The sequence below is a fragment of the Cynocephalus volans genome, chromosome 6 (genome assembly GCF_027409185.1).
Source record: "Cynocephalus volans isolate mCynVol1 chromosome 6, mCynVol1.pri, whole genome shotgun sequence".
Lineage (NCBI taxonomy): Eukaryota > Metazoa > Chordata > Mammalia > Dermoptera > Cynocephalidae > Cynocephalus > Cynocephalus volans.
Window position 1 is genome coordinate 146,704,317 of NC_084465.1, and position 27,471 is coordinate 146,731,787.

Below are 27,471 nucleotides of genomic sequence, written 5' to 3' on the forward strand. Positions count from 1 at the left end.
TGCAAGATGTATTATGGTATTATTTTCAGGGATGAGGTTTTTCAAAGTGGTGAACATCTTGGTAAAAGTTTCAAACAAAATTAAGTGCTGTACAGTACAATTTGCATAGCAGTTATATTTAGCATGCTGTGTTGTACAGAATCAGGTTCTAGACAGCTAAATATAAGCAAAATTTTCAGACATTAGATAGTTTTTTGGGAAATGTCCTATACCCGGTAGGCATCCCTGGTCCCCTTCCAGTAAATGTCAGTGCTACATTTATCTAGAGCAGTTCTGTCCAGCGAGCTACTTATATAATTTTAAATATTCTAGTAGCCAACATCTGGAGTTAATTTTAATTATGTATACCGTTTAACCAAGTATATCAAGAAAATTTCACTGTGTTGATATAAAAAATATTGTGATATTTTGCATTATATTTGTAATGTCTTTGATTCTAGTTATATATTTTACACATACAGCAATTCTTAATTCAGACCAGCCATGTTTCAAGTGCTCAATAGCTGTGTGTGTCTAGTGGCTATCATTGGATAGCACAGATCTAGAGGAAGTAACTCCTATAGTCAAATGCAAGCCCATTGTTTACACATCTTCTGATCCATTCCTGCCTCTTCCAAGAGACATAGTCTGGTTAGCTACAGGTTTTGCTTTTCACCACAAGTTAGCTGATGTGCAATTGGTAGGTTGCAGGATGACATCAGTATAAGCTGATGTTGTGTTGGTTCATGTGTGAAATTTTTTTCCAGGAAAGGAGAATCAATATCAGGAGTAGGGTTATAACCTTCAAATAGAAAGGAAAAGGCCCTCAACCTGCTGCTGCACAGGCAAGAACCCTGAAGAAAATTCAAGTCTGCTCCCCTTGCCTTGCATGGCTGGTTGGCTGTGGGAAGTTGCTTTTTCTCTTGAGTCCATTTTAACTATAGTCTCAATGCTCAGAACTGCACGTCCATCTCAGTATTCAGTCTTAGCAAGCTGCATTTCTATTCTCATGTTTTTTGCATTTTTAATATCCTCTTAAACCATCTGTAACCATGCTGAGCTTCTTGCCTGTGTTATGCTATTCATTTTTTTGTTGCTCTGGTTATAAAGTTACATAAATTATGGGTGGTTTGCTCCTACTTTATTTTTTCCAAAAGACTTGCATTTTTAGTGTGCAATTTTGCAGAATTCAAGGTTTTTCAAGGAAAACATTTATCATATTATGCAAAAATACTCATTACAGATATGTAGCTTTCTTGATGAAATCCCATTATTTTTTAATGCTTGTTGCCTCTGGTTTGGAGTGATGAGAGGAGGGCCAAAGACAGTGAAAGTCAGTACAGCATTTAGAGAGTAACAGAGGAAGTAGATCCTTGGAAAGGCACTGGAAAAAGCTTATGAGGAGACCTATCTGAGTGAAAAGTATGATCGACTGTGTATATTAGCATATTGCCATCTTTTCAAAGGAGATTTGTTGAGTGTCCACTGCCATTTAGCTTTGTAAACCAATGTTTCGCAAACTATGGCCTAGATACTGATCACACAGAACCATCTTGAGAGTGCTTATTAAAAATTCAGGTCTGAGGGCCGACCCTGTGGCGCACTCTGTAGAGTGCAGCGCTGGGAGCGCAGCAACGCTCCCACCCCGGGTTCGTATCCTACATAGGAATGGCCGGTGCGCTCACTGGCTGGGCGCGGTGCGGATGACACCAAGCCAAGGGTTGCAATCCCCTTACCGGTCACGAAAAAGAGACACAGACAGACACAGACACACAGACACACACACACACACACGTCTGAAATCTACATTTTTTAGGATACTAAAATTTGAGATCCACTGCTGAACTTTTTTCAGTCCTACCTCTTATCTGCTTTTATTTATTTGAAAGCCGTTTGGGGCAGTAGGTGTCCTTAAAATCTTTCATTTAGTACACAGGTATACCTATTTCTTCCAATTAGTTGCAGAAGGCACTAAGACTTCTAAGTCTGAAGATCTGGTAGTGAATTCTGGTGGTTGTCATGTTCTGAATAGGAAGAACACCAATGTTGTGTTTTGCTCCTGGGTGAAGACTGTTGTTTCACCTTTTGAAAAGCTAGTTACATTTCTCAGTCTCATTGGATCGTATAGAATTGTATATCCTTCTGCTTTCTCTCTATTCATTGCTTGATGCTCATTTCTTGCTGAGTCAGCTCTGTTTTGCTACATTTTTCTGGTTTCTCAGTACTCTTGTAGGGCCCTGACTTTGTCAGACTGTAGTTTATAGCCTCCTCACCCTTAAGATCTAGCTTCTGAGGTTTTAGAGGATGCCAAATAGGGAATATTCTGCCTTTTAAGTATTGAAGATTTTGTATAGTACATACACTTTTATGTTAATCTTATCTAGTCCAGGGGTCAGCAAACTTTTTCTTAAAGTGCTAGATAGATAGAAATATTTGTCTTGTCGCGCATACAGTTTCTTTCCCACTTAGAAGAGCAAAACTAGCTGTAGATAATACTCGTATGTTTGGCTGCAGCTGTGTTAAAAAAAAAAAACATGCACCCAGCTAGCCCTTCAACTCTAGTCTGAAACTAGCATCCATTTATGTTGTTACATCTCCATTTCATATGTTTTATATAGTTTATTTTTAATCTTCTGAAATATCTTTGTCTTAATCTTCCTCCTCACCTTTTAAAAATTTTTTTAAGTTGTTTTTGTTTTTGCTAAGCAGTCTAGAGAAATCTGTTCCATAGAATGTGGAATCTGGTCTCTGACTCTGAAAATGAGTTCCCTCTTAACAGCTTATTCAGTTTTTTCTTTAAAGTCTTAGGCTGGTGCGCTTTGAAGCTTATAGTTTTTGATTTGCCGTGCCCTCTGAAAACACATATACTAGACCTAAAAGCTAATTGATAACTCTGTCAGGCTGGTGGAAGACATACCATTTCTTCAGAGGTAAGAGCTTAATCAGTTGGAATGCTTGTCTATATTTGAGTTTTTATTGATTTTAGGAATAGCCACTATGGTGGAGTGAATTCCTGGATCTTAACCTCGTAAGAGGTAAATAGAACTCATCCATAATGTACCTTATGTTCATAAAGTACTCTACCTATCATGTCTTTTTAACAAATCTTTATTATGGTACTTTTATTTCGTAGATTTAAGCATACACCATTTTGTTCAAGAATGTATGCAGATAAATGTCAAAGTAGGGCATCAAACCCAAGCTTCTTAAAGGATTATTCTAGGGTTCATTTCAGTCAATAAGGTTGGCCTTTCCTCCTTTATTGTTGACATATTTATGGAAATTTCCATGGAAATCTCAACTCTATGGATAGCATATAAATATGGTATTCTAGTAGTCCACGTTGCTAGTTCTGTTTATTTGTATTCGACTATAGACTTGATTTTTTAAAAAAAAATTTATTAGTAATGTCTGAAAGGTGGAAATTTCAGAATAGATCTAAGATTTTTTTTAAAAAACAGTATTATTGAGTATTAATTTTTCCTTGTTACTAGTGTTTTGGGATCCTAAGACCATCCCCAGATTAACACAGGACCCTACATGTAGTTATTATCATGGCTGTGATTTACTACAGTGAAAGTGTACAAAGCAAAATCAGCAAAGGAAAAATGCAAATGGGGCAAAGTCTGGAGGGATCCAGGTGCAAGCTTCAAGGAGTCCTCTACCAGTGGAGTCACACAGGATGCATTTCATTCCTCCAGCAACAAACTGTGACGACAACTATGAAATATTTTCTACCAGGGAAGCTCATTAGAGATTTAGTGTCCAAGGCTTTTATTAGATTTGGCTAGTTACGTGGGTGCCCTCTGCCTAGCATGTACCAAAATTTCAGACTCCAGTAGAAAAGAGAGTGTTCAGCACCAACCATATTGTATGCACAAACAGCTTAGACACAATGAGCAACTCGTGTCAGGGAACCTTTCGTGAAATCTAGGTTCCCACAGGCCTGACGAGGATCAACTGTACAAGCAGTTTCTAAAGATAGCAGTGTCAGGTGTGCTCTGTTAATTTTTCTGCACAGTGACCTTTCTGATTGATTTCTTCTTGATTGTGTTCATTCTTAACAGTATTTATTGAAAGATTGATTTATTACGTAATGTGTTTAGAAAAAAGGATTTTAGGGGGTTTCACGTAGATACCGTACAAGAAGATAAAACAAGTAGATGAAGAAATCAGGCATATCAAGCATCAAGCTTCTAGGGAAGTTTCCTATATCGTACCACTACATTGTCCTTAAGTAACCATTGTATTTAAGTAATCTTTTATCTTTTGTGACATCATTAACTTTCTTCGGTCTTTAAATCTGCTTGTAGCTTTCCTTGTAAGTAGACCCTATCCCAGGTTAAATCTTGGCCATTGTGAGCTCATAAGGCTTGTTTATTACGTGCAAGGCAAAGTTAGTTTCCTACCTTTGAATTCTAATGTAAGATTTCCAAATTCACATCTACTTATTCCCTTTCTCCTGAATTCAAAGTTCTACATATATCTGACCATTTCTACTTGGATATCTAAAACTTTACAGTCATCATCTGTCTGTCTCTGTTCACATTTCCTCTTACCCATTTAGTTTTTTTTCCTCTTGATTAAAATAGTTAATTTTTACTCATTTCTACTCTTACCCACTCTGATTCTGAGTTCTAATTCCTGGACCAGTGGATCATTTAAATTGCTCTCCCCACTTTCTGTTTTCTGTTTATTTTACTTCATATCATTACCAGCTTTTTTTTTTTTTTTTAAAAGATACTAGTTGGATTATGTTATCTTGTTGCTGAAAAACCGCTAAGTATATGGAATGAAATGGACGCACTAACATTAGGCTTTTATGGCGAACCTTTTTGTATCATGAATCAAATGTTTTTTACAAGTCTGGATTGTTAAACCTTGGCTTTTTTTAAAACAGAGAAACTATCATCCCTGATGGTCTTTGAGATGTGTAGATTATTCATAAGACTCAAGAGTTACTTTTTAGCAATTTTTAGGTACAGTTGGTCCTGTTAGGAGGAGACTCTTGATGTCATTTTCACTATCTTGAAAGCAGGTCCTTTCGCTCATATTCTCAACATTTTGAAACTTGATGCTGTGTTAGTTGAGAAATTGGCAAGACTATTAAAAGCAAGTTGGGGGAACTATTTAAGAAATGGAAATGTAATTGCAAAAACATATTGATAATAGTGACTTTTAGTTGTTTATCAGTTGAATTTTGGTCTTTGTGTATGTTGTGTTTGTTTTTCCAAAAAACACTTTCTTCAAAAAATGTAGAAGTTGCTGGAAAGGATACAGATAAGGTTTTATTCATCTAATTATAAACAGCATGTTCCGTAACATATCAGCTGTGAAGTGTATTTTTAAGCCACATCTTAAGTAGGCTCACAGATATTTTATGTATTATGAAAAAAGTATGAATATATATATTCCTGGTGCTTATATAAAATGTTGATTTAGGAATATACAATGATCTCTTGTATGATAGAAACCAGTTTAAATTAAACATGAAATACAATTTACTTGTAATTCACTTTGTTTTTTTTTTTCTTAAGGGACCAGTTACTCTCCACAAGAAAATTCACACAACCACAGTGCTCTTCATAGTTCAAATTCACATTCTTCTAATCCAAGCAATAATCCAAGCAAAACTTCAGAAGCAGTAAGTATTATAAATGTGCCCAATTTTTGTTTTTGGAATTTATTGCAAAAAAATTCCCATAGCAAGTCTTGTTAAATCTAAGTTTTTTATCTTTTCTAAAATGTTTTAATCAAAGTTGATCTTTTCTTAATGAATTTGATACTATAATTACCTTATTTTAAACTAATGAGACAATTTTATTAGTGGAACTGATTGTCAGAAGATAAACATCTTGGTTTGATTTCATCAGCATTCCTGTACAAAGCAAAATTTTATCTTTGTGATATCTGAGTGTAAAGAACTTCAGACCAAAACTTACATAGTTAAAGTGGTTTAACCTAGGCTTACTTTCTTTCCATAATATATGAACTTTTTCATAGCATATATCTATTATCTACAGTGTACTATCCACTCTACCAGACACCAGGGATATAAAGGTCCCTGTCGTAAAGGGCATGAAACCCACTGAGGAATTTTAAATATTTTCAAAAGAGTAGGTTAATGAAGTAACTGTTACTCATTTTTTTAGTATTTCTAAGTCACTAGTTCAAATGGAATTTCTTAGGCATTCATTCAGCAAAAAATTAATAAGATTTTAACTTACTGGGTGTATGCTAGGTTGTAGATGTATAGAACTAAGATAATGTGGCACATCTTAAAGGAACATTCGGACCTGTGGTGGACACAGAAGAGCAAACAGTTAACACAGTACATATTAAAGTTGCTTTGAGGAGCATTCAAGACAGGGACCCTGGCTTGGATGAAGTAGATATTAAAGTGTAATTAATGCTTCCCAACAGGTTGAATATAACTTAAGTCAGCTGAAGAGGTCTGGACTTTGTGTAGCATTCAGAGAAATAGCATAGCATAGTATGTTTGGAGAACTGCAAGGATTTTGATAGTGTGGAAAAATGGCAAGAGCTGAGGTTACAGAGTTAAGTGGGAGTCAAATTGTAAAATGTTGTATATCTTGCCAAGGATTATGAATTATATATAAAGGCAATGGAGAACTTTTAAGAAAACTTTTTGGCACCTGGCCAGTATAGGGATCTGAACCCATGACCTTAGTGTTATAAGGCTACACTCTAATCAGCTGAGCTAACTGGGCAGCCCCAAGTGGAGAATTGTTGAAGGCTATAATCAGTAAAGTAACACCATATTTGCAATTAAAATAAAAAATCGTCCAAAGAAGCAGTATAAAAAATACATTAGTGGAAAGAAAGAACAATTAGAAGGCCATTGAAGATATAGGTTGAATCCAACAGATTTTGCCTTGGATATTTGGGTGATCATCAAACCTTGTCATTGAAAGACCTTTGGGTTTTATTAGTTTTCGTTGCTTGTTGAAGCAGTGTGGACAGTACCTTTCCATAGGAAATTGGGACATCCATAGTTAAAAATAAATTTAGAATTAGTTTTAAGTATTAGTCAGGGTCCAGTTAGGAAAGCAAATCATACTAGTTATTTTAATACAGAATTTAATACACGGGATTGTTTAAGTAGATATTGCAGACTGGAAAAACAAAGAAGGACCCCTGAGGTAACACATAGAAGGGTAATTCGAAAAGTTAATGGAAAGATTTGTATTATCTTTTGATTCTATTTTTCCATAGACTTCGAAGTACCCTGTATAGTAATCACTCTTTAGGGCCTTGAAACAAAATGAAGAAGTTGGGTTATCAAAACTTGATAGCTTAGATGAAGAGCCCACAGAGCGATGATAGTACCTCTGAAGGTACAGTGAAGCTACTTCTGGTGGTAGAGTAGTGGAGTAACAGAAAGCTGGAAACTGGAAGCAACTGTGGCTGCTAGGCTTCTCCTTTCTCCTGTCTTTTCAGTTGTCTTCTAATTTCTAACAGGAAGCCAGCTGGCTAAACAGAGCATATTTTACATTGTCCTAACCCTGGCGTCACAGAACAGACTTGAGAAGGATGGGATTGAGGCTGAGACAGCAGCTTGATAAACCTTTACAGATGCTATCATCGAACTTGTGATGAGTCATTTTCAATGAGACATATACTCTGGGTTTTAGAATGAATCTCCCTATTTTCTTGGAAAATGGCCCATTAATTTACATAGTAACACACTAACTTTCTGAAGTTTCTTTGGCCACTGACAATTCAGATTTAGTATTTGCCTGCTGTTAGAACAGAAGCAGCTTATGTGGACATTATTATGGTGTTTTTTAAAAAAATTCTTATTCACCAACAGCAAATTTTGATTATTTGGATTTTCAAGAAATGAATTAACCTCATGAAAACAGAACAGAATAATAATAGGTAAATTTGAAAGTTCAGGTAAATTTGAAAGATCCAAATCATAAGGAGGTCAGGGAATTAAACTATGTGAGTTGAAGCTGAAAACTATTACCTGAATGGATTAAATGTTGTGTTTTTGGAATTGGGGTTCCCCCTTTCAACTGTAGATACATAATTAAATAATCTCCAAGTAGTGGTCTTTTCCATTATAATGTCCCCAGTGGGCAGGACACAGATAGCACTTACAAACTGTGAGAAGTTGGCTTTTGAACATTTCTGAAGGTTACTTTTCAACTGATATTTTCTTTGTTTTAAAAATCACTTCTAATGGAAGTGTTTCAGTGATTATTAAACCGTGAAATTGCCTTTCATCTATTATTTTCATAAAGAAGAGATGAACAGATAAATATTAGGTAGCCTTGGTTAACACATCATTAGATCCCAGCTTCAAATATGCAATAGCATAAAAAAAAATCAGTGTCTTTATTTTCTTCGAGGTTGTCATGTTTTAAATCTCTTTGAAAATCATTAGCAGTGTTATTTAGAGTTGTCTACACAGACAATTGGCTATGTGAGTGGGTTTTTAAAATCAAGTTAACTGTTGAAAGTCAAGCTGAAATTATCTTTTTTTTTTTTTTTTTTTTTTTTTTTAGTATTAGGACATTAGCATGTAGTTCCTTGGTATATCCTGTGACAAACATTTATTGGGGTGTGTTTAACAGAGCCTGGCTCATGGCAAATATTTAGGAAAAGTTTGTTGAACGCCCCCTTCCCAATAAATATCATTATAGACATGTAGACTGTTTTAGTTATATATATTTGGGGTTTTTTTTTTTTTTTTTTAAAGAAAGTGCCCTGAATTGCTTCATTTAGGAAAAAAAAAATGTTTATAGCTATTTAAAGACACTGTAATTGGGATCTTTCCTACCTAAGCCAAATTTGATTTGCTGGGAAGTGCTTTAAATTCAGTTCTACATGCCTTTGTATTCATATACCAGCTCCTGGTGTTAGCAACTAAGTATCCTCTGCATATTTCAGAGCTTCTGAGTCTCCAAAGATCTATTTTCTGTAACCATTCTTGCCTGAAGGTATTCTATTTAATTAATAAAAAATAGAAATATATCAAAGAACTCTTAGGACTTCATAAAATTCTTTATTATAGGAAATGCCATGTTTGGTATAGTTATCTAATGAACTATTCTTTATTAACAATTCATAAGTTAATTCTAGGATTAACTGTTTCTTTTCCTGTAGTCTTAGAGGAGGAGTAGTGTGACGGTGTTTAGGAGAGTGGAAAGGGAGATGCTCTTTTAAGAAAAGAAAAGCAACGTTCACCTAAGATATCTAAAAGACATTTTGAATTCAAGGAGAGACCCAGATAGGTGCCATAGTAGCAGTTTAGTGCTGTTGTTTTAGAGCAGCCATTCTCATAAAATTGTTTTTCAAGAAAATTGAGAGCATTTGTTTATGTGCACTCTATCTTCAGCATTTACCATATTAAAACTTAGGAATTAAAAAATATATAACTTATTTAAAACAACAATCATAAAACCATTGCATGTTAACATTTAACATAGTTTTATAAAATAACTTTTTCTAAAAAAAAAATAGACATTAAATATCTCTTTTAACACCTGACAGAAGACAACAGAATTTCATATCTGCTTTTGCATTCAATTTCTTGTGATATCAGATGTTCTCTGTGTAGTCTCTGGGTAAACTTGTGATAGAATGTGGAGGAAGAAGACAATATCATCTTAGTATTATTATGAAAATAGTTTTGATTCTGTGAAAGGATCTCAGAGTTCCCCAAAGTTTCCTGGATAACTGCTTTTGAGCATATGTTGACAACCATCTGAGGCTTAATTTAGAAAACTGAAAATGTTTGCAGTCCTTTTGTTTGTTTAGTTGTCAATTTTAGTTATTTTTGTAAAATCAAGAAATTTCCCACCTGTTGTTGCACATCAGCATTTTAAAAATTTCTCCATTACTTGAAGGGTTTTCTTTTTTTCTTTAACTACTTGAGAATGGAAGAGGGGTAGAGAAGATAAGCAGAAGCTATTGTTATGTTGTTATAATGCTGTACCCTGGATCATATTTCGTTAAGTAAGATATTAACTTGTACTAACCTAGGATTTAGTAGGCAAAATCAGTGTAGCATAGTAGGCCAGTGCTCTTTTTTCAGAGATTTTGGTCTATGAACTTTTAACTGTTCTGGAGGTTGTGCTGGAATGTAAATTAACTGTTGTTAAATGCACTGTTTAGTTCAGCTGAATTATTTTCCCTTAAAGTAAGACTTTTGGTGAAAGAAGCAGTGTGTTCATATACTCTGGTCGAAACTCCTTATCTCCTCCAGTATAGGTAACAGTTTGCAAACCATCATTTTGAAGAGCACTGGTCTAGACTATACTACTCCACTGTTCTCTGTCCACGAGACTCGAATCTCATTATTCCTCTCTGATAAACCCAGTAATCCTATATAACCACTTGGCAAGCAACCAAGTCTTCTAGGTAACATCTGTAGAAAGGGTCATTTTACTTAATAATTTAGGTATAGGGAGGGGTAGGTGGAGGAGGAGAACTTTCTGAATTTGTCTTTTTTGACTGGGTTTCTAAAGCTTGGTTGTGGCTTACTTTTGGAAGCTAGAGGGACTGAGAATTAACTCTCCACTCCTTTCAGAAGTTTAGAGGCACGGGGCTGATGTCTAGTACCTTCATTATTTTGAGATGTGAACCTGAGAGTATAAACATATGGCATTTGGCAGTATTTCTCCAACTGCCCTCAAAGTTGTTTGGGCACTTTCAGAATTGGTGGTAGATTTAGTGGAAATAATGGACATTTGGAAACGAGTTTTGGTCCTTTGTTAGGCCACTAATGAGTTTTGTGACGTATGGACAACTTACAAGTTCTCTGTTTGTTTCCTGATTGGTAAAATTAAAGTTGGATGGAGGCAAGGCAGTGAATAAGAATTCATTTTCTCAAGCTTTGTCACTCTACACTGTAGTGAACCCAGAGGGATAGTGGCATAACATTATTTCATTTTAATCTGAAATTCCTTTGAAAAAAATAGTTAATGAATTCAACTAGAAGAATATTTGAGGTTCTCTCAGATATCCTAGGACCAGTGCAGGCACTTAAACTTTTCACTTTTTGAGACCAGTTCCTTGGAAACTGGACCATTCAGATTTTTCTAATTTCATTATGATTTTACATGGCCTATAAAATACATGCGAGAAACTGTATCTGAGAATTTTGAAAGACCAGTTTTAGTTATGTGAAAATGAATGATACTGCTGATTCTGTATGTTGTATGAGACAAGGTTCTTGTTAATACTTGACCCAACTCATAGATTTTGAAGGTGAAACAAATTCATAGCTTTTAATTAGCTTGCTGTTTACATTTTTAAATTTTTTGTTGCTTTTTTTTAAACAATAAAAGTAAATACAGGCAGGTTGTTTTCTTTTATACTCTATCTGATTATTATTGTGCCTTAGAGTTTAGCATTGATGATCTCATGCTATCATATCAATCAGTTGAGAGTGACTTCCTGACCCCACCTTGTTACTGGATTTCAGCGATTAAAATGATAATGGGAGCTTTTGTAATTGCTTTCTAAAGTCAAGATGTTAATTTCACATTTTTCTTCCTGTGCCTAATAAACTAATATTTATTTTAATCTGTTTAATTTTGATCTTTTATAGAGTTTTCTATTGTTATCCTCTAAGGTTTTCATAGACTAAGCTCTTCTAAACTATATGTAATTGTGCACATAATTACATTCTAGATCAGTGTACCTTTGTCTTGTAAGTCTTTTCCCATATGTATGCTTTGAAAACCATTGACACTTTTCTTGAGATTTCATATCAAGTGGTTAAATAGCATTAACATTTTCTAATTTTTAAAAATGTATTTTTAAGCCTTATGATTCTGCAGATGACTGGTCTGAGCATATTAGCTCTTCTGGGAAAAAATACTACTACAATTGTCGAACAGAAGTTTCACAGTGGGAAAAACCAAAAGAGTGGCTTGAAAGGTACTTTTTAAAATCTCATTAAACAGTATTTCTCATTCTTGAGTCTATAGTTTAACATCTTATGGCATTAAACATTCTAATTTTAGATTTCTGTAGTGACATCCATCACTCCCCTTTTTAATTGCAGTGATAGGCCAATTGTCTGTATTTTTTGTAATTTTTTTCTAAAAGAAAAAATCAAGGACAGATAGGCAACTGTCCATGAAGGCCTTGTGAACATTCAGTATATTTAAGAAAATACTTGTATTCTGCATTTATGCATATTCCTTATAATATGTAATAGTTTTTATAATTTTTATAGGACAATACTATTTTTTTCACATATGTAGGATTAATATTGCAGAATTTGGTTGTAGGGATGGCGGTGTAAATAACTGGTATCGTTTTGCCATCAGTGAGAAACGTTGGGGTTCTGTTTGCTATGTCCCATCTCCCACACCAGTTAAACTATATGATGACCATGTTCAATTCTTTCATTTTACATATATTATTTTGTTGAGTATTTGGGCAGAGCTGTTGATGTATTTTTTATGGGTTTATCTGTTTTTTACTTTCAGAGAACAGAGACAAAAAGAAGCAAATAAGATGGCAATTAATAGCTTCCCAAAAGATAGAGATTACAGAAGAGAGGTGATGCAAGCAACAGCTACTAGTGGGTTTGCCAGTGGAAGTAAGTATTAATTTTTTTTTCTTTGAAACAGTATAATGTGTGATTCATTCCTAGTATTTATATACTTCACAAATCTGTATGCATCGCCATCTTACATGTGTAAATTAAAATATATAGAAACATGTAGGGTTTCTTTTATGTTGGATCTGTCTCTCCAACCTCTACCATTTTGTTTTCTGAAAGGGGAAAGGATGCATAGTGAAATAGCACACGTATGTATTTCTCCCTACCCATGATGGCTATAATGCAGTTGAATTGGAAACAGTAAAATTTCATGTTTTAGTTTGGCTTTTTGGCTTTTTTTTTAAACAGAAGCTTCCTCTTCCCCCTTGCCCTAAATTGTGTTCTATTAGGTTCAACCTAAAAGTCACTGGGTTTTAGTCTAATAATTGCATAATAGCCACACACAAATAGTGACATGGAAGTATCTACCTGTTTTTTAATTTTATCATTGAGAACCTTGTTTATCCTTATATTTGGAAACTAATTTCACCATGATCATAGATCAGTATAATTTGTACTGAATTTCCAGAAAATTGTTAAAATACCTACTAGAAAACTTCTAAGGTGCTCTTCATCTGTAAATCAAACTGTGGGCATACCTTAATGTTCTTTTGAGGCCAAATTTTATGCAAGTGAGACAGTTTGGTTAACATGATACATTTGTTTTTTAATTCATTCTCTAAATTTTAAACTTTGCTAAAGGTATTCCCAGTGACTTTCCTTGCTCAAATAAAATTTAAATACCATATAGAATTCTTGAGTTCTTGATTAAATATTGAAATTTGGGCAAGACTTATAAGATTATGTGTTTTGGGAATTCTTAGACTTAAGTAAGTTTTTGCATCCTGCTTCTGTAACTCAAAACAAAAAGTATGGGGTGTATTTGGTCTCAGCAAGGGATATTGATTTCTTGATGTGAAAAATTATTTAAGATTAAACAGTAACATAGTTCCGGAGGACTGAATGTTTTATATGTTCTTTGGGACATTAAATTTTTCAGTAGTCTATTAGTGAAATTGTACATAGTCCATAGAAAACAAAGATTTAAACTATTAAGTTATGAAATTAAAGGTTATTGTATTTTGAGACACAAGATGACTTGGCTTCTAGTTCCATTTCACTTTATATCTTAAGTACCTGTAAGGTCTGGCAAACAATTAAAAATGAGGCAAAGGTTTTCTTCTCTTGAAGTAAATAAATAGCACCCAGCCTGTAGGCCTCCTGAACAAACTGAGGAGGGAGAAGAGCATAATGGAAGACAGAATGATACAAAAATAACTTTTTTTAGTAAATAAAAATTTAAGCTGAAGTAGGCAGTGTTGTGTGCCTGCTAACCAGATCACTCCCAGAATTAGGTAGCACCAGATTGGGCCAGGCCTCTGCACTTAGTGGCTGATGGTTTCCAAAGTGAAAAAAAGAACTAAGCCTAGTGTTTCTATTTTATTCTTTCCAAAATAACCTACCATTTAAGTCACTCTTCCCTTGAGGTAGAGTAAATTAAGGGGGAAATTAAAGAACTGTAGAAAGATTTATGGGAAGTGAAAATATTATTTTTGTGTTTTTAAATTATCTATCCATATCTTTTTCTTTTGAAGATTAGTTTTTTTGGTTTTTTTCTGCATCATTTCAAAAGTAAGGCATGATTATTATATAAAAATTAGAGAGGCAAAGCTTTTTAATCTCCTGACTCAGGTACATTTTGGGACACGCTTTTTTTCTATGTACATATAAATATGTATAGAAATTGCATGTATATGTATTTTACACCAAAAATGGGATTATATATCTAACTGTTCTTAACCTGTTCTTTTGTTCAATAATATTTCAGGGATGTGTTTCCACATCAGTTTGTAATTCTGCATTTGTTATTGACTGCATAGTATTCCATTCTTTGGCTATAGCTTTATTTGTAAATAATTCCCTGTTGGTGGGTTCTGGGTAGTTTTCAGCCTTTTCCTACCATAAGCAAGATTATGATTCATACCTGTCCACTTATCTGATTGCTACCTTAAGCTAAATTCCTTGATGTGCAAATGATGAGTCAGTGGGTCTGTGCCTATGTTAAAATGTAGTCATTGTATCATACTTTTGGTTTTTTAGTTTTTAAGCAATGTTCGAGAAAGGACCTTGGATTATGTTGCCTTTTTTTTTTTTTTTTTTTTTTAAATTGGTCACCTGAGCTGTACTTGGTGTGGTAGTAATAGAGTCAGTAAGTCATTTAAGTGTTTAACTTTGTCTCTCTAAAAAATGTTGGCAGAGTTTTCCCATGCATCCATTGTATTGGTGTTTGTGTGGGGTAAGGCTTAAAGTTTGTTCTTAACTACCAATAAGACAAGTGCGGGGAGTGGGACGGGGGAAGGATTGGGAAGGTTTTTACATGTAAAGAGGTAAAGTAGGAAAATAGATTTTAGAGAGATGTTTTTTGGGGGATTTTTTTTTGCAATGTAGTATTAAGATATTTTAGCAAATGTTCTTTACAACTTGATATTGAAAATTATATGGATAAAAAATTTGATATTAACTGCTACTAGATTATTTTTATCATATCTAATCCAGTTTATAGGGTGATTGCTCTGTGTTTAAGAGAAACCTTACTTGGGGTTTCTCAACAGTAGCACTAATGACATTTTGGGTCAGGTAATTTGTTGATGTGACGCTGTCTTGTGTTGTAGTTTACTGAGCAGCATATCTGGCTTCTACCCAGTAGCACACCTCCTCTCAGCTCCAGTCATGGCAAGCAAAAAATATCCTCTGGGGGTGTGTGCAAATAGAGTCACTGCTTTAACTGTGTTCTATCTATAGTTCTGAGTAATAGAAAGTTGTAGCTATAGCTTCCCCAGTTTCTGTAATGCTGCTTCCTTTAAAAAAAAAAAACTTGGAAATGTTAGAAGTATCATCTTTAATTTTCATCTGAGTATATTTACCTGATACATTTTGACTGTTGCTATACAGAACTGAAAGGGAATTTTCTTGGTGAAGGAAATAGAAATTTGAGCTAATCAAGTGATAGGATTGGGCATGGTATTATTCCTGTTATGTCTGTCCCTAAAGGTTTTTATCTTAGTAGTATCCTCTTTGCAGGAAGAAACTCTAGGATGAAATTTTAAATGTTTTATGGCCATGCAAGTTGAGTTTACTGATGAATTGATATGCAACAGATGTTTGTATTCTGCTGTGATGGCTCAGTCTATTTTTTATTTTTCTAAGATAAAGTATATTGTGTAATTTATAACACTGAATTTCATATATTAAGTCACTGTCAAAAGACCTTGTGTTTTTATATAATTGACATTTTGGCAATACCCCAATATCTTTTGTTGTGGTATAACTTGTAGTAGTTGTGTACTGACACCTAAAAACTGACGTATAGTTTGAGTGTACTTCATCATTCTTTGTGTTGTCTTGGTCTTTAAAATTGGAGGAGCTGTGAATTGGAAAAAACAGTACAGTATTCAACAGAGAGGGCATCCTTTGGCACAATTATTGTATATCACATGCTTGAATCTTAAGGTATTTCTCTACTTGTAGGTTACTTTAATTCTTTATTGACTGGAATATTTTAGGTTAGAGACTTTTTGACAAATATAAACTTTAATGTACTTGTTCAAATTTTTCTTTCATACTGTTTTGTGGAAGCATAGTGCTAGAATTTAAGTTGTTGATGGTGTTTATACCATTTTTAGTACTTACTGCTGAGTTTAAAGTATTTTTATGGTTTTAAATTGAAAGAGGATCTGTTTTTAATATAACTTGGTGATAAGTAGATTTTTCTGACTGCTGCGGATGTAGGACGTCTGTTTTCAAATATCATTATGTATAATAACTTTATTACTAACTCTCTGGTATTTGTTAGTATTATTAAAAATATTATGAATTGGTTTACTTATTGAATGAACAGTTCATAAGTTCAACCATCTTAAAATGAGATCATTTAAGCCTTAACGTAAACTGCTTTAGATCCACTAATTAGCTACCTTAGCATTCTGAAAAATCAGGTTGCTAATATTCCTTTGCAGTTGACCACTCTGAATAATTCAGTCAATTATTAGATACTATGATCCATATTTTAAAAGAATGGAGCACTTTTTTATTTTATGACATTTAAAATTTTTTTATTTTAGTAAAATGTTATAAATCCATATATTGATTTTTTAAAAAAATGTTTTGAACTACAGTGTGGTTCTAAAGAGTCCTAGAAAAACTAGTAGCCCACTTGAAATCTGAGTATAGGTTAATATTTACAGTTGAGCAAAAACTGTTCTTCCAGTATTTGAAAATTTACATACCATTGGTAAAACTGCAGACACTAACTGGGCTTGCAGTTTTATTAAAAGATATATAAGTACAATTATGTTGGTAAGCTAGCTGATGTTAAAAGACAGGATTCTAACGTAATCTTTTTTCTTCCCCCTTCCGTCATTCCAACATCTCTTTTTTCGAACTGTGAACTAAAGTGGAAGACAAGCATTCCAGTGATGCCAGTAGTTTGCTCCCACAGAATATTTTGTCTCAAACAAGCAGACACAATGACAGAGACTACAGACTGCCAAGAGCAGAGACTCACAGTAGTTCTACGCCAGTACAGCACCCCATCAAACCAGTGGTTCATCCAACTGCTACCCCAAGCACTGTTCCTTCTAGTCCATTTACGCTACAGTCTGATCACCAGCCAAAGAAATCATTTGATGCTAATGGAGCATCTACTTTATCAAAACTGCCTACACCCACATCTTCTGTCCCTGCACAGAAAACAGAAAGAAAAGGTATGCCATTGATGCTGCACGTTGAACTAGAGTTTCTGAGTATCTGATATTACATTATTTCCTTTGCCTGAAGTAAGACGAGTAATTATAATTTTTTTTAAAAGTCTTTTAGAATGTTAATGCATAGATTTAGGTTTAGAGTTAGCCATATTTAGCCTTTTCTTTTAACTTAACAATTATCAAACCTCAGAACTGTTTTTTGCCTTTGACTCTGAAGTGCTTAATTTTATAAACAGTCAGCAGTGGTTTAAATAACTTGCCAAAGTCAAATGACTGTTCCTTCATATTTGTATAAACTTTTGTTTTTGTGATAATTGTCTTTATAGTTTAGTTTAGAAATTGTCTCAATTTTCTCTTAATTAGAATTTAATATGAATAGAGACATTTTTAAAGTTACCATGTCTTCAGAACATGTAACAATTGTTTTCAGTTTTTGAATTAGAGAACTAAGTCATGGGCCACAAGATGAGGAGTGTGAATATCTGAATTAGACTTTAAGTCTAAGGAATAGAAGTTAAACATTGCAACTCAAAACGTGTTTATCCAGCTCAGTGTTAATAACCATAGCATGTTCAAAAAAGTTAGAGAAAAGTTGTAACACCTACTGCTTGGAAAGTTATACACAACATAAGCAATGTGATGAGATAAGTATATTTGCATAGACTATTCACAATCCCCAAACTTCACAGTATGTTTTAAGAAAGTAAGGAAGTTAAAGGTAATAAATAAATAATCATTTAACAGACCATTAGTATATAAGGAACTTCTAAATGTCCTATGCATTTAGGAGATGCTGGTGAGTCTTTAATCCTAATGCTTGATCCATTATTTCACGTTGACTTAATATGCTGACAAAGGGTTCAAAGAATTGGATTTCTTTTGCTTCTGGTGTCCTCTTTTTCTGCATTCTTTTTGAATTTTCCTTATACTGTAGCAGTTGCATTACTTATTACTAAACCATACATATATTCTTATCATACACTGCATAATACATCAAACAGATTAATGCTTGTTCCAGATGTTGTCAAATTTCTTAAAGATGGTTTGTACCAAAATTTATATGTACATGTCAGATTTACCCTGTTGCAGAATTTACTTTGCAAAGAAAACTCTTGAGAGATGAAATCTGAGTTAATGCAGTAATGACTATATTTTCCAAGAGATGTTTTAGGTTTTTTAGTTGCTGTAGTTTTATTTGACTACTTGGTCACAGAAAAATTTATCGTAAAAACACTGTCAACTTAAAAGTTCTATGCTCTTTTTAAAATCTTGATCCCATTTCACCTTTGTACATTAAACACTTTTTAGCTCTTTACTCCTTTTTGAAATTTTTGTCTTGGTTTCTATGACACTACTCTTGTTCAATTTTCTGTTCTCTTCCGGCTCCTTTAGTATCAGTATCGTTCAGCCTTTTTTCCTGTGTTTTTTATTCTTTTTCTGGCTCGATATGTCCTCTTTTCCTTGGTTGTCATTCTTTGTGACTATCTTGACTCCAAAATCTTTAGTTCATACTCAATATATACTTCCCTTCTATAAGCTCTTGGTATTTGTTGCATTTCCTTGGATAAAGTGCATTCAGATTTCTCCTTTTTCCCACAATTTATTCTTAGATTATCAGTTATTGACAGCACTATCCCCCCAACTTTTTCTTGTTCTTCAACATTCTCTCCCACCCACACATCGGCGAATCTTAGACTCTTCCTCCTATATCTTTTCTATTGCTATTGCCATTATTGAATCTCAGGTTCTCTCTCTCGAAATAACTTTCTGATTACTACTCTGCTTCCTTCTTACCTAGTCTGTTCACTTATGGTGGCATCACTATAAAATTAAATTAGATTGTGTCATTTCCTTGCTTAAAACCCTCTAATAGTTTCTCATTATCCAAAGGATAAAGTCCATACTTCTTAGTAAGATTATAGCAAGCACTTGAAAGTCTCGTAGTGGTCTGTCTTACTAGCTTGATCTTCAGCCATTCCATTCTTAAGTTCCATATAAGTCATCTGTTGCAAACTTGTACCTTTCATGTTCTGAGCCTTTGCTAAGTAGAAGGGCACGTTTGTTCCTTCATTATTATCCTGTTGAATTCAGTACTCTTTCTTTAAGACTCTGATGTCCTTGGGTTCCAAGTGTCACTTAACCTCTCCCAATCTGTTTATCAAACAGTTTGCAATTTTTTTGAGGGGGGGGGGTCTACTATAGCACTTAGCACATTATAATTTTGGCTGCTTTTGAATTAGGTTATATCCTGTTTAGGGTTAGACATTATGTTTTATTGCATTTTGTACTTTGTTCACCTTCCACCCTCTGTCCGCATTCTTCAAGCACCATTCCTGACAAACTTAACATAATTAAAAATTAGCTGTGAACCAGATTTGGTGCTAATTTTCTATATATTTTAGTTTATTCCTTAATACAACACTGTGAGGGAAGGTATTATCTCTGTCTTAGAAATGGAGAGCCTGAACATTGCCGTAGTTTAAACATGTGGTGTTAGAGGCGGCTTCTCCAAAGTCCACGTTTTTTCCCCCAAAACCATATGTAATGAAAGATATAAATAACAAATCTATATCAATTTGGACTCCAGTAATTCTGAATTCCTCACATATCAGAGGAGATGCAAGTGTAAATTCTACAGTGTGTGTGTTAATCGCAAACATTATATCCAAAACTTTATATATAATAATTTTAAACTAACAAGAAGAAACGTGATTACCTTGGAATTGCCTGTTTATATAGTGCAGTCTTTCCAAATATTTCCTTTTACATGTGAATTGAAGACAGTTTTACTTCCTCAAATAACAGTTTTGATCTTTTCAGGTTGTTTTCCAGTTAGTCTAAATTGGTGAAGTATCCCTTAATTTGAAATTTTTTTTCTCAATGGAAACATCTATGTTATTTAAATTAAGCTTCCTGTTCACTCTTCTCTTCAGCACAGTGATGTTCTTTATTTGGATTTTCCTTAACAGTTAAATAATGTATATTAAGGGTTGATGGTTCAAATCAGGTTGGTCTATTGGTCTTAAGTGTTAACAGTATAGTTAAGCTATATCTGAGAATGTTAGTGGTAAGATACTGTATTAAATAATAGAAGAGTGGGACCTTTATCTTTTTTAGCCATTACTCTGTCCCTAGTGCTGGCAGAATAATAGGCCAGTGTGTAAACATTTGTTGTAGATGGATAAATAACTGCAAGACTGATAATGGGTTGAGGGTTGGGGAAGCATCTGCAGTGGTCATGGTTTAAAAATTGTATTTGGAGAAAAAAGAAGAGTGTATATGTGATACGCATCTAAGCAATAGATTTAGATCTGTTCAATGTCAGTGTGTCATTTTATAGAAAGAACCTAAGATAAGTTCGCACTTGCTCGAGGGACAGAAATATGGAGAAGGAAAGCTCTTTCCTTTTGCAGAGAACAATTCTGGTGTTAGGTACAGCAAAAGAAGGGGGGTGGGTGCCCCCATTTAGGTCTTTATCTGTTTGTTAGGGTAACGTTTGAGCATCTTTTGGTGAGATCACTTTACCGTGTAAACCATGTAACAGTGTGATAGAGAAACTGGTATACTAAAAAATACAAGTGTAAAACTGATTTTTTTTTTATGAGTTGGCACCACAGTGACCATTCTAATTTGGCTGAAATTTCCATGCCCCTTCCAGATTTGTGAAATGACAGAAAGGCAAGAGATGTGGGTCATTGTTCTTTGCCATGGCCAAATAGGTGCCAGTGTCAGAAGAGCTTAATGACCATGATCAGCAAGTTTCTCATTTAGTACTTTAGAGTTATGATTTATTAGCATAGGTAAGTTTGAAAGTAAAACAAAGTAGCCACAGAAGTAGACCTATACAGTGACCTCAAGCTAGATCTCAGAGGATTGGCTTGTCTAAATGGTCACATAGTCATGTGCTGTGGTTCCAAAATGGGAGGGAGAGTAGAGATTAGTCATGTATTAATATGAGGTGTGATCACTTGAGAGAGCTTGGTGCTGGTAACACCAAGGGGTCATAGGTTTGGATCCCCAGACTGGCCAGCCGCACTCCTCCGCCCCCAATAAGGTGTGAGTTAGTTGCTTGGAATAAAATTCCCTTTTGTGTTTCTATGGTATCTGTAGAGTAAGTGAAATTTGAATGAACCAGAAGACTTCAGTTTGTGTTAAGGCAGTAGCCTTTTGTAGCTAACATAGAAGGTCATTGACTGGCTGTAGTGGGCCAACTTCAGTCCTTAGTTGCTTTGCTTTAAAATAGTTTTTAGGATTACTAAATATTCATGAAAAATTAAAAAGATTGGCCATACAGTTACTCAGATATTTGTTGAATAACCGAATACATTAGTGGAAAAATACAGTCTTAGTCAATAAGTTTAACAAATTAAGTTTAGTCAACTTAGTAAAGATGGCATTTTGAACAGTGGGACAAGAGAAAACAACTGTGATAAAAGGAATATTAGAAAATATCATTTATAATTTGGAGATAAGGAAGAACTTAATCAAGACCCCAAATACATTTGCCTTTTTAAAAGTTGATAAATTTGACCACATTAAGACATTTAAACTTCTCTGTGACAGAGGTACAATAAAGATTGGAAGACAAATACGAAATTGGGAGAAAATATTTGCAACATATATAGCAGACAGGATACGTTAAGAATTCGTACAAAGCAGTGTAAAAAGACAATTCAGTAGAAAAAAGGGCAGAGAGTATGAACAGACAATTAGAGAAAACATTTTTGTATATGGTATAAGGTTATCAGTGTTACCTTAGACCGTATGCAAAAATGAACTGAAAGTGGATTAAAGACCTAAATTTAAGAGCTAAAATTATAAAAGTCTTGGAAGAAAACAGAGAGAAAAATTTTCATGATTTTGAATTTGGCAGTGACTTCTTGGTTATGACACCCAAAGCACAGGAAACAAAAGAAAAAATAGATAAATTGGACTTCATCAATATTAGAAAACTTGTGTGCTTCAAAGGACACTATCAAGAGAGTGAAAAAACAACACATAGAATGAGAGAAAATATTTATAAATCATATATGTGATGAGATTAATATCCAGAATACATAAAGAAATCCAACTAACAACAACAAAAAAGCTATTTCAGAAATGGGTTTGAATAGACTCTTCTCCAAAGAAAATGTTCTAATGGCCAGTAAGCACATGAAAAAATGCTCAATATCATTAGTAATTAGGGAAGTGCAAATAAAAACCACAGTGAAAATACTACTTCCACCCATAAGGATGACTATTAAAAAATTTTTCAAAAATAGATAATGTGTTTTTTAAGGATATGTAGCTGTAGGAACCGTTGTACATTGCTGGCCAGAACATAAAATAGTGCAGCTGCTGTGGAATACAGTTTGATAGTTCCTCAAAACGTTAAACAGAATTACCTGGAGGATCCAGCAATTTCACTTCTAAATATATATGCAAAAGAACTGAAAGCCAGGGACTCAGATATTTATGCACCAGTATGCATAGCAGTTATTCACAGTAGAAACAATCCAAGTATTCATCAACACATGAGAGGATAAATAAAATGTGATACATATACATACAGTGCAGTATTATTCAGCCTTCAAAAGAATTAAAATTCTGTTACATACTGCAACATGGATGAACATTAAAAACATTATGCCAAGTGGAATAAAACCAGGCACAGAAGGACAGATGTTGTATCATTCCATGTATATATATAAGGTAGCTAGAATGGGCAAATTCATAGAGACAAAAAAGAATATGGTTACCAGGGGCTGGAAGGGGAGTTATTGTTTAATGGGTAGAGAGTTTCTGTTTGGGAAGATGAAAAAGTTGGGGAGATGGGTAGGGGTAATAGTTGTACAAAAAATGTGTGTGTACTTGATGTCAGTGCATTATGCACTTAAAATGGTTAAAATGCTAAATTTTATGTTGTATGTATTTTACCAGGATAAAAGCAATGTAAGGGAAAGATTACCAGTCCATGTTGGGAATTAAGATTGAAACAAGGCCATTTTTCGCCCCTAAGATTAGTGACAATTAATGATTGAACATAGGGGAAAATGGTTAGTGGGAGTGTGTAAGTTGGTATTGCTGGAGTGGGGGGGTTAGTTTAGCAAAATCTGTTAAAAGTTTTAAAATGTGCTTTTATATGATGGTACTTCAAAAGTTCATGGGAGGATTCATATTATCTCTTAATGCTATTTTTCCTCCAACCTTTTTAAGTACCCTCCTATGTATTAGCATGAAGATTTTTCTCAGTTAAATAAAAAAGCAAGTTGCAAAAATACAGTATCTTTCTGTTATAAAACATCAACAGTTTTATGTGCATTTATCAATGCATAGAAAAAGTTATAGAATACATGATTTAAAATATTCACAAATTATTTAATTAAAAGTAAATTAAAATGAAAGTCACAGTAAGATAACAGGTGTTGTTACCTAGCTATCTTATTTTTTTCCTACTACACTTGCACACTTTGTTTTTCTTATAACCTACTTCATGTCTCCCTTGTATCACCACTACTGCAAAATAGAAAAGCAGGCTGCCCTTGATGTATCAGTAGTTTGAGCGTCACAAGTTCACATGTCCTGTTCAGTATTAGAGCAACTGTCAAAACACCACAGGAAATTAATGATTATAAATGCTATTATTACTAGTCTCTCTTTAGATCTGTGTGTCAAAAAGAAGTTATTTGACATACCAGAAAAATGTACTTAAGAAATAAATTTTTACTTTGGTTTATGCTCTCTAGAGTAGTTTGAAGGGGTGCCTATAATTGGAAGATTTGAGTGGCATTACTTTAAACCTTAAAGTTAGATTATAGTAACAGATTTCAATTGTCTTGTCTTTGGTAGATTACTCCCCCTTCTGGCAGAAATTGGAAATACAGGTAAATAATTCATAATTATAAGCAGAAAGGGAAGGAAAGAGGTTTTATCTCTGAAAGCAGGTATACACAATTTAAAATCAAAGGGTGACATATGTATTTGTGGCTCATATTAAAGAATTAGAGATCTACAAGCCATAGAAGTGTCAAGTGGGGAAGTGAATAAGTTTAAAATAGCTTAGAAGATCACTAGATATTCTTAAGACCATAAACACACACACAAAGTCAAAATGCTAGCGCTAAAAACTAAATACCATTCCAAATACTGAAAAACTACATACCATACCAAAGACTATGAAAGAATGTTTAGAGTAACCTAGGTTTCTTGAATGTTTGAGGATGTTCGCATTGAAGGAATGAGATTAGAGGGTGGTATTCTTAAAGAGCAGAAGAACCAGTTGAAAATTTAATAACACAAAACACTACATTTATTCTTTTATGTAAGTTAATTCTTTGTTTTTATTTTCAAAGATCCAAATTTTCTGTTTATGTTCAGTTTGATACAAATCTATATAAACATGTTAAGTTGTATTAGCCTCACATCCTAAAAAATTAGATTTTAGCTTAAAGGGTTTCAGATTAGTAAAAGTGTTAGTTAAAATTAGATATCTGTAGGGCCGGCCTGTGGTTCACTTGGGAGAGTGTGGTGCTGACAACACCAAGTCAAGAGTTAAGGTCCCCTTGCCGGTCATCTTTTGAAAAAAAAAGAAAAAAAATATCTGTAAAAAACAGACACCTGTTTACTTGTTCTGAATAGTATTGTTGCTTTTGTGTATGAGAAATATAGTCAAGTATTTTTATAAGATTATTTAAAATAAGTCTAAGTTAAATTTGTCTCTAAACTGTGTAGTGTTATTCAGCTTTATGAATATAGCATAAAATGAGCTATTTGTTATCTCCTTTGACAGTTATATTGATGGAGACCTAAGGCTTTCCTACCAGCATCATTAATTTTGAGGCCAATTAAAAAGATTGGCCTAGAATTTAAGAGAGTATGCAACTACATTCACCTGTGCCTATATTTCAGAATTGGGCATCCAGTCAAGAAATTTTGATGCTGTTTTGGTGCCAAGTCCTGTTTTGCATCAAGGCTGCAGAAATAAATACAATGAAATTCCTCTCCTGAAATAGCTCATGTTCTAGTAAAAGGGAGAGATAGTAAACATTGCTATGCAGTAGTAGATGCCATGTAATATGGAGTCTGTGTGAGGACACTCAGAACAAAGAGGAGGGCCACTTAACCAATAACTTAAGTATAAAACTTCTACCTTTTATAATATTTTAATGATAAAACTAAGGGTACCTTTCAGAATAGCATTTTATATTTGTATTAATTATTAAGTTCAGTTATTTCCAATTATGTACGTAGGTTGAGGCACACAATATAAAGATGTTTAAATAACCTGTAACATGCTTTGGAAGAGTATTTATATGGGTGTGTCTTTTGGAGGGTGGATGGGGCTAATAAAAAAGTGTAAAAGTAGTGTGCTGAAGACATGCCTGGAAAAGAAGTTTAGCTTTCCCATCTTTGATCTTATTCTTACCTGTACTCAGTTCTCCTCATTGTGCTGTATATTTTAAAAATTTTATTTGGTCATGTTTCCTTTTATTTGCTTGTAAAGTTTAAAAGAACCTTGGAGGTTCTCCAGTCTTTTTTTCATAACCAGCAAGAGGTGCCAGAATCATGCATAGAACTTTTATAAGTTGTTCATATGCTTAGGCCTCTCCAGGTTCATTAGATCTGGGTTGGAGGCCAGATATCTTTTCTTTTGTCTTTAAAAAAAATTTTAGAAGTGATTCTGATAAACAGTCTGTTGAGAGCTAATACTCAAAATAAAAACTTTCAAGAGAGAAATTATGACCTTCAGAGACTTTACTTGCCCAAGGGTCCCACAAGTATTAAGTACGGTCAACTGGTTTCCATGCTGCTCATCTAATCTCAACAAAACTGCAAAAGCAGCCTTATCTTCTGGGTAAATAAACCTGTTAAAGTTAGAAATTAGGGATGTTTCATTTTTGTTAGTTTATTTATTGTGATATGTATTATTTTTCTATTTTGGGGTGTTTTATTTGCTTGGCTAAAAGGGCAACACTGAAGAATTTTTAAGCCCTTTTAACTTACCAAGTCTGAATAGATTTGGCAGCACCAAAACGAAATTGAGAACACCTTGTACTTCCTTTTCTAACTCACTTCAACCTGACATTAAAAGCAGAAGAAAATCCACAGGAGTAACAGAGTGAGGATAATAATTTAAGGGATATAAATACTAATTTAATTGTTCATGCAGTAAGTAAAAATACAGAACTTTTTTCATTCTAAACATAATCAAGATCTCCCTAAACTATATGTGAAAGAGGCTTTAAGGGATGTATCTGTAGAAAACTGCTAGTGAAGTCTATAATTGCTGGTAAAATATAGTAACACAGATTTTTACAAGGAAATGATTTATCAGTTCATTCAAGTTTCTATATACATGTCTGAATCAAGAACAGCAAAGGTGAAAATGATAGGTAGTTTGTTACCCTTCTTTAAAATGTATGCCATACAAAGATAGTAATATCATAGGCTTTTTGAGTTGATCATGGTTAGCAGCACATTCTTGAAATGTACTTGAAGCAGCTATGAGAAGCTGAGCCATCTTTTCTTGGGTTTTTTAGCCATTCAGGTTTCTTCTGTGAAATATCTATCTTTCATACATTTTTGTATTGGGCAGTTTGTCTTTTTTTGATTTATAAAAGTTCTTTAAAATATTCTGGTTACAGGGCCGAGCCTGTGGCGCACTTGGTAGAGTGCTGCGCTGGGAGCGCGGCAACGCTCCCGGCCGCGGGTTCGGATCCCATATAGGAATGGCCAGTGTGCTGAGTGCTGGTCACAAAAAAGACAAAAAAAAAAAAAAAAAAAAATTCTGGTTACTAACACTTTGAATATAATTGTTTTGCTTTCTGTAATTTTAGAATTCTTCCTGCTGTCAAAGATATGTTCTATGATTTCCTCTAATAGTTTTAAAAACTTTCAAATATATTTACCAAAGTTCAACCTACCTTAAATTGGTTTAGTTTTAAATTTAAAAGTTTATATGTAGCAAGGCTGTGTTCTTTTTCTTCAGGAATTTATAGAATCTTCAGGATTTATATTATCACCTTGTCAAGTAGTATACAAAATTCTACTGGGGCTTTGATTACAGTTTTTCCATGAATGTTTCATACATTTTTTTATTTCTAAATATTATGAGGTGGGGGTTTGTTTGTTTTTACTATTAAAAGGGTCCTTTTCGGT

General features: G+C 33.9%; 1 protein-coding gene across 8 annotated transcripts in view; it reads left to right on the forward strand.

Annotated features, from left to right (window-relative positions):
• Positions 1–27,471, forward strand: part of WAC (WW domain containing adaptor with coiled-coil) — a 77,703-nt gene that overhangs the window by 38,050 nt on the left and 12,182 nt on the right. For 6 of the 8 annotated variants that reach the window (XM_063098613.1, XM_063098615.1, XM_063098612.1 and 3 more), the window contains exons 4-7: positions 5,517–5,623; positions 11,780–11,895; positions 12,453–12,565; positions 17,023–17,331. In XM_063098613.1, coding sequence (XP_062954683.1) covers positions 5,517–5,623; positions 11,780–11,895; positions 12,453–12,565; positions 17,023–17,331 — 645 coding nt within the window. The remainder of the gene's footprint in view (positions 1–5,516; positions 5,624–11,779; positions 11,896–12,452; positions 12,566–17,022; positions 17,332–27,471) is intronic. The other 2 variants (XM_063098618.1, XM_063098617.1) reach the window with 1 other exon arrangement.